The sequence below is a fragment of the Anoplopoma fimbria genome, chromosome 19, assembly GCF_027596085.1.
Source record: "Anoplopoma fimbria isolate UVic2021 breed Golden Eagle Sablefish chromosome 19, Afim_UVic_2022, whole genome shotgun sequence".
NCBI lineage: Eukaryota > Metazoa > Chordata > Actinopteri > Perciformes > Anoplopomatidae > Anoplopoma > Anoplopoma fimbria.
The window spans coordinates 27,152,253-27,165,275 of NC_072467.1; the positions used below are offsets into that span (position 1 = coordinate 27,152,253).

The following is a 13,023-nucleotide window of genomic DNA, read 5'->3' on the forward strand; positions in this document are numbered from 1 at the left end:
CTTCCTCCCATCACACAATCTTCCCACCTTTACTTCCTGTTTTCCCTTCCTTCCATCATTTTTACTTCTTTATTATTTTTATACACATATTTATTTTTCTTTTGTTTAATATTTTGTTTTTGTTCCCCCTCATTCTTCCCTTCCTTCCATCATCTCTCGCTTCCTTTCCTCTTTTCTAATAACTTTTACCATCTTTTCTTCCAGGATTCATTCTCTTCTTTCTCTACTTCCTATTTTTCTCCCTTATCACTTTCACTCTTTCCTCCCTTCTTCTTCTGTTATTCATCTTAAGAGCGCTCCTACTGGTCAAACACTCACAGCCTTCCTTTAAGTTTCCATTTTTTAATCCTGTTTTTTTTATTCTGTTTTTCCTTCATTATCATTCTTCTTCCAAACTTCCGCTCCTCTTTGCTTCCGCACATCTCGTTCTCTCTCAAACCCACAAATCATTTCATTCATTATGCGTGTGCGTGGAGGACGGCCGGGCTTCATACTGAGAGCTCATTACGCCGAGAAACGTTTGGCAATTTCTCGCCGCCGTTTAATGGACTAGATTGAAGCGTTAATGGCGAGAGGTGCTGACACGCTGTTTGTGGGGAGGAAATAGAAAGTGTCTCTGAAATAGCTCTTAAGTGTGTGTGTGTGTGTGTGTGTGTGTGTGTGTGTGTGTGTGTGTGTGTGTGTGTGTGTGTGTGTGTGTGTGTGTGTGTGTGTGTGTGTGTGTGTGTGTGTGTGTGTGTGTGTGTGTGTTGACAGAAAGTCGTTGTGGCTTTAATAACGATCGTGTCGGTGAACCTGAATCCTCGCCCAGCGGGTGTTTTTCATAAAAAATTAAATGTGGAGGTTAAATAACTGCATGTGTAAACACACACACACACACACTCACACTCACACACACACACACACTCACACGCACACACACACACACACACACACACACACACACACACACACACACACACAAAGGCGGTGTTATTAAACATTAATAAAATCATATTCCTCTTGCTGCTCTTTGGAGGTTAATAACTGGAGAACAGTGGAGACAATGAGACTCGTCTCTTTTGTTAGTCTTCTGTTTTCAGCGTCTCCGAGCCTGAAGCACCAGCAGAGCAGCGTCGTCGGGGTTTATTGACCGGAGTGTCAATAATAATAAGTAATAACAGAGCGAATAATGGAGCTGTTTACGCGTCGTAACGCTGTCATGCTGTCACTCTGCTGAGATCAGCTCTGCTTCTCGTTTGCCAGCTGACGTCTCACAATGTTCTCACTCTGAAGCAGCTTTTTATTTACCTGATGGAACTATTTTGTTATCGCGGTAGACACGTTAAGAAGTACGTTTAAAACAGCATCACTTTACCAGTGCTTTAATGCATTTTACAGACCCAGGAGCATGACGGATAAACGACTCTTGTTGCAAAATACTCACCTGTGAGCATTCAACATCTCCTCATACAACGGTTCTTATGAGATCTTACAAAACGTTACTCTTAATATTTTGTCCGTTTCCTACAGAAGTCCGTCAGCACATGTCGATTTAAGCTTGTTAAATAATAACATTACCTTCCGTTTAACAGGAAACAACTCAGTTAAGTTTATGCAACAAAACTACTTATTTAGGTTCAGTAAACGTCTGGTTTCGGTTACAGTGTTACAGCGTTACAGCGTTACAGCGTTACAGCGTTACAGCGTTCTCCTGGCTGAAAGATCTCTTCTTGTTTGCGCCCTTTGTGTCTTTTATACTTCCTTGTTCATGATCACATGGATAACATACAAAATGATTTCGTGGGATATCTACGAATTAAGACTCTTTTTTCGTACACCCTGGAATATTTCGCATCGAAACTATTCATGCCGGTAGCGATACGAGTTGTTGATTATTGCAACAAACTCGCATCATTCATATATCAAAAAGTCCTTTTAGTCATTTTCATTCCTTCATAGTTTGAGTCGATGAAAAATCATTACATTTCAGACAAAATGTTTCCTCTCTTCATTTTGTCTCTTTTTGTCATCAGATTATATCGAAGATTTCAGTCATCCCGTCCAGCCAAAACCGATAATCTTGTCATTTAAGTCAAATTTATTTCACATATTATCTTGCAAACAATATGCGTTAACAACCCCGAGCACGACCTGCAAACTTCATGCTTTAAAGTAGCATTTATCAGGACTAAAGACAGAGACGGACTGAGAGTGATGAAGAGGAGAAGAGATGGTGGAAGATAACAACAATGGATATTGTCACAGTTGGTGTTGAATGACATCACCACGTCGTAGTCACGGAGAAAAGAAGTCGTTGATCAACATAGTTCGTCATAATTTCCGTTAACAAAATCAGCTCATTCGATACGGACACGAAGGTTAGAAAGCTCAGTTAGAGAAAGAGCAACAGAAGAAGAGAAGCAGATCATTCAGGTAAATCTGGAGACAAAAACAAAAACCAGGCCTTCGTCACGATGTGGTTTCAGGTGTGAGCAGATTTCAACAGCTGGCCTTCGAAAAACTCCAAAGAAAAGCACAAACAGACAAAAGAAACTCCAGCAGACATCACTTCCTGTCACACAGCCGTTCAAACGACCCACAAACAAAGTCCAAACAAGTGGAAATCATCGGAGGCCGTGAGGAGGGTTTGGATCTGACCTTTGACCTGGAATCCTCTTTTTCTCACACCGACTTCTGTCTGCGGTACGAGCAGACGGGTCTGTTGTTTTTCGAGATGTTTACACCTGTCAGTTGTGTTTTTGAAGGAGCAGGTGGTCAGTTTGACAGCGAGACGTCCAAACTGTCCGTTCGTCTTAAGTTTTTTTAGCGCCGCCGTCGAACCGCGGCAGAAACAGCTGCGGATGCGTTCGTGCGTCGCTCTCAAACTTCTGAGTTCTGTTTGTTCTCGGCGCTGCGAGAAGCCAGACGGAGACTGATGGGCCTGTCTGTCTTTATCTTCGTCTCTGATCGCCCCGACATCATCCTCGCCGTCGCCGCCGCCACGCTCCGACAGGCAGATCAAGTCACATCTCTCGGCCCGGCGCACCTGAAACCGAAACGCTCTCTTAACCTCCTCCTCCTCCTCCTCCTCCTCCTCCTCCTCTCGTCCGCGTCAATAACCTGCCATCAGCGGCCGACCGCCACCTCTCAGAGCAGGATGTCACATGGATGTGACTGTTGCCGTGACGATACCATTGGAGCCCAGTCTAGATGGATATGGAGAGATTGAGCGCAGCGCAGAAAACTACCCCACCCTCTCACCACACCACACACACACACACACACACACACACACACACACACACACACACACACACACACACCTCAACTGTCACTCAAACATCCTCATGTAATTAATATGGTACTAAGACGTAAACGTATACAAACAAACATTTAACATTTTAGAACGACACAATCTAGCGTCACACTTCTATAACATGTCAGACTCAAGAGAGACACTTTAAAAAATAAAAAGACATTTGTGTTTCTTTTTAATTCAGCACATTCCACTTCCTTATCAAAACGCGGAGTCTTCACTACCCACAATGCAACTCAACGAGTTTAGTCCGTAAACTGCATATAAGACGTGGACGTAGTCGTCGTGACCCATTGGTTTGTCGACTTTTGAAGCCTGTCGACCTGTCAATCAGTGTGTAGCCCCGCCCTAAAGCATCCCCTGCTTTATGGTCTGTTTGACTCTAAATGGAGCATCATTTACTAAATGAACATCATGCTGTATTGAAGAAGACTTGAAACTAGAGATTGAGACCATAAACTCATGTTTACAATGTTTACTGAGGGAATAAATCAAGAGAGAAGTAGAGTCATTTTCTCATAGACTTCTATACAACCAGAGGAGTCGCCCCCTGGTGGACAGGAGAGAGAATGCAGCTTTAACACATTTTAGCATTGACTTCACTTTAGAGCCAGAGGTTGCCGCCTGATTTAAACCTGTGTTTTCATCCCACTTACCTTCATAAATCTGAAATGATTGCAAGAAGGTCCGACCAGGTTCTTTCACTTTTCATGACTGGACGTCGCCGCCTGGTTTAACCACAGGTGTGTTGAACTAGTTTGTACATTTGTAGTAGCCATCAGGACGGATGTAGTGATCAGGTAGTGAGTGTCGGGTGTCGTTAATGAGCTGTTAACGGGATCGACGCAGAGACTCAGACTCAGAGTTTTAGTCTCTATCGAGGTGTATCTGATGAAGTCCACCTCTCTCTGCAGAGTTTAAGTCTTTAGATCTCCACGTCTTTGGCTGCTTGTTTGTTTTTTCTTCTTCCACAGAGTTAGTTATCATCCTTAAGATGTTCATGAAATTCAACCCTGTTTTTATTGATTGCGTCTACAATCTGTAATTACTTCTCTACGCTCTGTTCTCATTGTTGTCCGTTGGACTCTAAACAGCCTTCAAACACACTGATGAGAAACAGTTTGAAAAACACAAAGTGAGGAAACGATGCGGCCATCTGTGCCGGGAGCCGTGACACCCATCCATACTCTGTCACACGCACACCCTCCCCCTTTAACACACCCCCCGCTGCAGATAATAGCTGAAAGTTGGACTTGACACGGATCAACATCTCTCCTCCGCTGTCTGTCCTCCAATCAATACTCCCCCTCCTCCTCCTCCTCTTATTATCAGCACTAATCTATATCTCTTTGTCTCGTTTTCTTTAGAGTCGCCTCCTTCACTCGCCGACCTTTTCTCCAAATTACATTAGGGGGCAATCCCGTGTTTTGGAGGTAACCAATGTAAAAATGACCTACATCGGAATTAGACAGAGGGAAAGCGGGCCACAGGAGCCAAAGGGCAGGAACAGGAGAGTGGGAAGAGTCAGAAGAAAAGGAGCGCAGCGTCGATTGGAAGTTGATTGTGAAGATTTCACTTTTGCTGTCTTTTTTTTTTATCTTTCGGACAAAGGCGGCAGAGAGGAGGCGGGGTGGTGGTGGTGGTGGTCGGGGGGAGGGAGGAGGAAACACAAATGTCTGAGAGTCCTTGCGGGCTTCTCTGCGTCCAAACAAAAACAAAAATGGCAACGTTAATAAAAAAGCGATCGCTAATGTTCGTCTCGGGCGCGAGGCCGCGGGCGTCGCAGGCGTGGAAACGGCGCCGGGGCATTCTTCAGCGAGCAGCGGTCTTTTGTGGGGCCATGTGTCACGCTCAGAAACTTCCCATCACGAAATGTACTCAGAATGGGAGAGTGTTTGTTAGGCTTTTCTTTTGGCGGGGCCTTAACAGGAAGGCCTGAAAGGACTGGAAATGAACCCGGGTTCTGCTCTGCGCCTCTTCTGCTTCTTTTATTTCTTCTTTTTTTTGTTGGTGATTCTTCCGTCGTTGACCCCGAAGCCTCGTTATCGTCTGCTGCTCCGGGCGCTGCAGCAGGAAGAACCCAAAGTATCTGTAGTACTGCGTCAAAATACTCGTGTTTTCACTGAAAGTATGAGTCTGGTGATAATCTAAAATTTTATTTTGTCAACAAAGACCCAAAGTGTCTAAAAAGCTGATATCTCTTATTCCTCTGTGCCGTAGAGCTCTATTAAAAACACCAGGTCACATGTTCCCCAAATCCTCACTAGAGCACCAAATGTGGATTCATCCGCCACTGAAAATAGTCCCCAACACTAATTATAATATACTTTATTTACAGCATCCTTTATGCTCAGCGTGCATTTTGTGCTTTACGTCAAATTGAAGAAACTAGAGTAAATAAAAACAGGTAAATTACAACTAAATAGAAGTTTGTCATTGATTTGTATTTTTTCTTTTTCTTTTTTTTACTGTTTTACCATGATCAAATGTATTCAGTGATTCATTTTATTTATTTATATTCTTCACTTGATTTGGTGTACATTAGTCTCTTCATCTTCTCTCCCGTATTCCGTCTTGTTTTTTTCTTATTAATCATTTGTAAAGCACTTTGAATTGCATTTTGATTTGTTTGAATGGTGCTTTATAAATAAACCTTTTGTTGATTGATTGATTGATTGATTGATTGATTGATTGATTGATTGATTGATTGATTGATTGATTGATTGATTGATTGATTGGAGCTGAGAGCCACAAACAGGAAGTCAGAAAGTACTGAGAGACGGATGAACATGATGTTGGTGTTTGGTCATTAACAGGATTTGTTTGAGACGGCAACAATCAGCAATAATAACTGCCATTCACTTGATGGTCACATGACGACACCTGTATGTGTTGATGAAGGCGGTGACGTGAGGCTGAAGGCTTGAGAAGCTAGAAACTTGACTTTGAGTTTCGATCATGTTGATACAAAAAGGTTGAGAGTGAACATCTGTGCTCAAACTGACTTATTAACACAATATTAATCAATAGTTCTGTTCAATAACTTGTTAAAAAGCAACTAACAGAACCTTTGAAACATTCTGAATCTTTCACAACAGTCTGCTGAGTCAGCTTAATTATGTCGTCTCTGTTGTCAGTTGCAGCTTCTTGCAGATGTTTTCCGTCTTTGAAAGCAGCAGCTCACTGGTTGACTGATATTTTAAGTCATTTAACAGTAAAAGCATTAACCTTCTCTGGTTTCAAACACCGGTTCTTGGTCTCGGCGCCGTCGTCTGCTCTCCTCCTGGCCGGTCTGTCGGCTGCGTGACTCACTTCCAGTGTTTTTCCTCACATGTCGTCCACGTTGGCGAGTGTTTGGTGTCAGCTGAGAACGAGCCGACAGCTTCACAGAGGATCCGAAGCCAACCGAGGTGGGAACCATTAACCGCGCCGCCGAGAGCCGACACTGCCAATGTAGTCATGTTTACACTTCAGTTCACCGCCGAGCTCAAAGGGAGGCGTGAAGGATGGAGGATCTGAACACATTTATGTATCACCTCTTTAGCTGACGGCGTCATGCAAAGAAATCTGTGCAGCCATCCGTCTCCGAAAGTGACAGAGAGCTGGATGTCTCCATTTTTACCCGTTTATTTGAGTTGTTCTATCTTACACCCTTTACTTCTACTAAAGCCAGGTTATCGCACTGGACAAAAAACCCTCAAACATCTTTGCTTTTTTGCAACCAGTGAGCAGGAAGTGACCATATTAGGACTGAGGAGGAGTGACGTACAGAAGTCGTATACGTCTCTGGTGTCGACCTGTCAATCAGTGTGTAGCCCCGCCCTAAAGCATCCCCTGCTTTATGGTCTGTTTGACTCTAAATGGAGCATCATTTACTAAATGAACATCATGCTGTATTGAAGAAGACTTGAAACTAGAGATTGAGACCATAAACTCATGTTTACAATGTTTACTGAGGGAATAAATCAAGAGAGAAGTAGAGTCATTTTCTCATAGACTTCTATACAACCAGAGGAGTCGCCCCCTGGTGGACAGGAGAGAGAATGCAAGTTTAAAGATACTTCCGTATGTAAAGATATGAATGATATATGAACAAACCCCTCTGTAGAAACCTTCAGAATATAGAGAGGAATGAAGCTGTAAAGTTTGGTGTATGTAAGAGCTACTGAAGTGGAGATTTCTGGATCAGAGTCTGAGAAAAAACTAATTTAGAGAAAACGTCCTTTAAAGATATGTTTAGTTAAATTACATACATGTTGAAGACTCTACAGGTGAATAGGGTAAAAAAAACTAATAGATATCAACATGAAACGAGTAGATTACTGACATTAAGACAAGTATGTTTTGTTGACAAGTGTTATGAAATGTTATGTTTAAATATGCAAATGAGACATTCTTTATTTGAAACTTTTGGTGAATTTAGGAGAAATCTGCAGATGCAAATGGACAAAGTAGTAAAATAAACGACTAAACTTGTATTGTTTGTGTGTTTTCTTTCCACTAGTCTGAAAGAAAACATAAAATAAACACAAATCTCTAAATTGACCAGAGCATGAAAAATGTCTCCTCTTGAAAAATAATGAATTAAGAGAACGTCCATCCAAAATCCGTTTTTTTTGTTGGTCGTAGAGTTTTCATTCCGGTCCCTCTCCTGTGCTCCTGGTTCAGGTCTGGATCCGTCCCAGCGTCAGGGCGTTGAGGGTCTGATCTCTGCCGCTCCGTGCCACTTCGACCACGCCGCCCTCTTCACCATCCTACAGAAGCAAACGCTGCAGCACCGCATGAACGACTCCTTCTCCTGCCTGGTAAGAGCTCACCTCAACTTCTCACTTCCTCTGATGTCTTTTGCATCACATTTAATTACAATGTCTTATGACAGTTGTTAAATTAACATTCAGTCATAATCAGAGAGTTTAAAGGAGCTGAGACGTGCAGCTTGCAGATGAAGAGGAGGAAGGTGAGAAGGTGACGTACAGTCAGTGCTTTTAATTTGAAGGGACACCATGTTGAATCTGGTACACAAAGAAAACTCCAAAATATAATCAGTAAAACTGAAATATAAAATATTTGTTAAGGCTTAAGACATCATCAATCATAAAAATAACATTTGGCACTTTTTGTGAATTATATAAAATAAGCTTTAGGAGTAGGATAAAGTAAAATACACAATTCTCAATCAGCTTTATTTTCAGTAAATTTCTCCTAACATGAACTCCTAACATGAAAAATTGTTAACTTAATTTTTCCTAAAAAATCAAAGTGAGTATAATGATCTGTACATGAAAAACTGTAGGTGATATTTTTCAGTGTGCAATTTTTATTTCTTAGGGTTGCCCGCCCACCTTTATGTCGTACGTTGGACTGTCCAATTATGGTGACACTTCCAGGGAATTTCATCATCAAATTCAAAACCTCACGAAACATGTTTTGGGCCATAACTCAAGAATTGATAATTGAAATTTTGACAAAACGGACTCCCAGACTGAAATATGTCAGGTTCATGAGATACGCTTATACTTGAAGGCGTGAAGGAACCAAGAACGCAAACTCATAATCCCTAGCACCTCATCACAGTTTCACTCTTTCCCATCTTGATTTATATGATTTTTGTTGATGCATTTCGCTAAGAGGCAACGCAACAAAATAGCTCACAGTACTGCTATAAGCAGCAGTGTGACGTGTGAAGGTGGACAGATGTGAGCATGTGTCTGATCTGAATTAAGAGTTTCTCCAGTAAAATGTAAGAGAAACTTTTTCTTACAGAAGGATTTATCTTCTATGTTCTGTCATCTATTATTACTTTCCATTTATTATGATTACTTGTCCCTTCCTGATGTTTTTGCCGTGGTGTTCTTATTAATCTACTTTCGACGTGTATCGTATCGAAGTTATAATTTCGTAATGGTAAAAATAACCACTTGACTGTTACTCTGAGTCTCTGCTGGCGGCCGCCTTCATTATAGCTAAAGTGCTCTGCTCGCTGAGTCTCAAGGCTTTTCTTTATTTAGGGTTTCTCTCTCTGTGGTCAGATAATGTGTTAATGTGAAGAACCCCCTCCTCCTCCTCCTCCTCCTCCTCCTCCTCCCCTCTGCGTGTTCAGCCTGGGGGGCTCTCTCACACTGATTGAGGGGATAAACGCTCTAATCAATACTTTCCAAATAGGAACATGACCCTCATGGACAACTGCTGGGCTGACTCAATGGAGAGGGAGGGAGGGGAGTGAGAGGGGAGGGGGGAGGAGGAGGGAGGGGGTGGGGGGTAATAAGTGTGTGTTAGGGGGAGAAACGAGGGGTTTGTGTTCAGCAGCTAAGAACGAACCCCCAGATCTGTGCAGATTTAACTCACATTTAGTTTTATATTTGTCCTGTTCACTTAATCTATCTGCAGTGGATCAATCTCACTTATTGATCTGAATCTGTTTATTTTGTCCTGGAGCAATAAATAAAGAATACATAGGACACCGACAGGAAGGCCTTCAATAAACCACATAACATGAATATTTAGTTACACTTGTAATAATAATAATAATAATAATAATAATAATCATCATTATTTATACAGCACATTACATACAGACTATGTAACTCAAAGTGCTGTACCTTTAAAAATAAAATGGAACAGAAAACCTTCTTTTTACAGATAAGTGGTAGGAAAAAAGCATGCATTTTGCAATAAGGTTTAAGGTGTAATTAAAGAATGTCAACGGATAAATAAAAACTGGAAAATATTTTACCTTTAAAATGACCAAAAATGACAAAAATAAATGTATACACATAAAAGTGTTTAAATACTTATAAGATCATTTGAAAGAAGATTAAAATAATTTGTTTTTAACTGATGCCTGGAAATGTCAACAGAGACTTCCTCTCTAATGTTTTTTGGGGTCAGCTGTTCCACAGTTTGGGAGCATAAGTGGAAAAAAAGTGAAGTCTTTGTGCACTCAGAGGTCAAAGGTTACGTCATGTGAGCAACATTAGACATGTAGGAACCTCATCAGACACTGAGGCCTCTCTACACCTGTATAGAAACTGTTAAAACGCAAACGGAGTCACTAAAACTGACATTTTTGAAAACCCCTTTTAAGGTGCTTTTTTAAAAACTCGTGTTACTTCATATCGGCATGGAGTGTTTGGGAAACGATGACGTCATAACAGATGGTTTCACTTCAACAACAACAACCAGCAAAGATTAGTAATACTGACCTGACGGCATGTTCTGAAGCTTTGTCATTACTATGATTATCTTTTTCATGAGGAAACTCGTTCCACAACCTCTCAGAGTCGTCTTTGGCAGAATACTTTTCCTGACAGTCCTCTGAGATGTAAAGAGACTCCTAATTATCATTTTCTTGTTTTCATCGCCGAATATTGTAGCAGCAACTCCACCTCGCCGTCCATCCACATATGAGTCAAATCTAGTTTCAGCCATGGAACCAAATATCAAGCACTGTCGCCTCACAGCAAGACGGGCCGGGGTTCGATTCCCGTGCTCGGCAGTGTGGAGTTTAAATAAACAAACAGTTAACTACTGCTTTATGGTTGTTTACTATTTGTTAACACCGCCAAAATAAGATCAGCTCACTGACTTTTTTGGCAACGATGCCCGGAGCGTGGTTTTTTGGGGTTCCAGTGTTGACGGAGATGTTTTGTAGAACAGTGGTGGTGTGGACAGAATTGTATTTTAAAAGAATATTTAAAAGATATCAGTGTTCTTGTAGACCTTGATGAGTCAGCTGATCCTGACATGTGTCGCGTTGTGTTCCCGTCTTTATTTATTATTTTAAAGCAGCAGATTGAGGAGACGTTCACCGGAGTGACATCTGTGTTCTTCTTTCATTTCTCTACCTGCCTCACCAGGACTCTTATTTTTCTCCAGCTCTGCAATTAGACCGATCCATTCACGCCGCCCCTCCAGCTCCTCTCCGCTCGGCCTTTTGTGAACAACTCGAGGGCTTTGTGTTCGCAGCCTGAGCCCCCTTTTCAACCAAACGCTCTGAGAAAAGGCCAGTGCCTCGGCGTGGGGGACATCTGTTGAGAAGTGGTCTTGGATTCATGTCATGGACGGGGTCATATTTTATTCACAAAGAGTTGAACCCAACAACAACAACAGTAATTAGGCAGAAATTTGGTTTGTAGCTGAGGCCCAGAGTCCTGCTGACGGGATCAGAGGAGTTCCCACTGATGAGTGAAGGGTTAAACCTCCCAGTGAAGCTGCTGGTGGACCAGTGAGCTCCAGCTGAAATGGTTCTCTGACACAACTCCGTCCATGTAGGTGGTAACACTAGGGAAAGGAAATAGCTTTATCTAGTAGAGCGAAGAACGTTGTTTTAAGAACTTTGGACTGACTTTCACCTAAAGAAAGAAAAAGAAAAGCAGTCTTCATATCTCATTGTTCATTTTTACCAAACATTTGGACCCAAAACCTATTTCTAATGCCGCAATTATCCAACCTGTTCTAATTTCCCAACCCGTCTCATATGGATGTCACACTTAAACCAACTGGGTTCCCCCATAGCGTCACTTTGGGTAATGTTTCCATAACTCATTTCCTTTCTTTTTGACAAACCATCACGACCCAATTTCACAACGCGCCTGAGATATATAAATCACGAGGAGAGTGAAAATGTGCGTAAATGAACGATCCTCACCATTTTTATCATTTTAGAAACCATTTTATATAAAAACATTTGATAAATCACAACGTTGTTGTATGCATGTCATATTGAAAACATATACACATGTTGAGCTCTCCGTAAATGAGACCAGATAAATGTATTCATCTCATTCTTCTTAACAGAAATGTACGCCAGTCATTCATATTAGATTTAATGTTATAAGTAGAACAATATGAACATTCAGGCTCCCTCATGTGGCTCAAAGGTGAACTGCAGATATAAATGTTTAACGAAAACTACGGAAGAAATTCGGCTAAATTAATTTTGCCACCTTAATAATATCTCCTGCAACCCACCTGAGGGGCCCTACGAGGCGGAAACCTCCGGTTCTGCTGAGTGAAGTCGATGCGGAAGTGTCTTAAAGCTGCATTCTCTCTAGTGTCCATCAGGGGGCGACTCCTCTGGTTGTATAGAAGTCTATGAGAAAATGACTCTACTTCTCTCTTGATTTATTCCCTCAGTAAACATTGTAAACATGAGTTTATGGTCTCAATCTCTAGTTTCAAGTCTTCTTCAATACAGCATGATGTTCATTTAGTAAATGATGCTCCATTTAGAGTCAAACAGACCATAAAGCAGGGGATGCTTTAGGGCGGGGCTACACACTGATTGACAGGTCGACACCAGAGACGTATACGGCGTCTCTACGTCACTCCTCCGCCGAATTAGAGGTTTCACAACATCAGTCCACTAACCAGTGGGCGACGTCCCGATGACTACGTCAACTTCTTATTTACAGTCTTTGGTCCCGACCCAGTCTTTGGGAATGACTGACTTGGGGTTCAGGCAACAAAACTACTTGGTCAGGTTCAGTAAAATATTGTGTTTTATTTGGTCACACAGCTTTCAACCAACTCTTGAGAATGTAGTTCATTTTGGACCAGAGGGACCTCTGCATAGTTCTAAGAACCCACATGTTTACAGTGGGTTTTACGGTACAAGAAACACTGTTACATTTCATCTAGTCATTCAATCCCTGGATCAACATTAGCGAGGGTGGAGACCAAACCAGAGCTAAAAGCAGAGTGAGAATTGGAGAGGTGGACATTAT

The 13,023-nt window shown here is 41.8% G+C and overlaps 1 protein-coding gene across 4 annotated transcripts in view; it reads left to right on the forward strand.

Annotated features, from left to right (window-relative positions):
- Positions 1-13,023, forward strand: part of cadps2 (Ca++-dependent secretion activator 2) — a 165,363-nt gene that overhangs the window by 82,534 nt on the left and 69,806 nt on the right. For all 4 annotated transcript variants that reach the window (XM_054619217.1, XM_054619214.1, XM_054619215.1 and 1 more), the window contains exon 12: positions 7,967-8,103. In XM_054619217.1, coding sequence (XP_054475192.1) covers positions 7,967-8,103 — 137 coding nt within the window. The remainder of the gene's footprint in view (positions 1-7,966; positions 8,104-13,023) is intronic.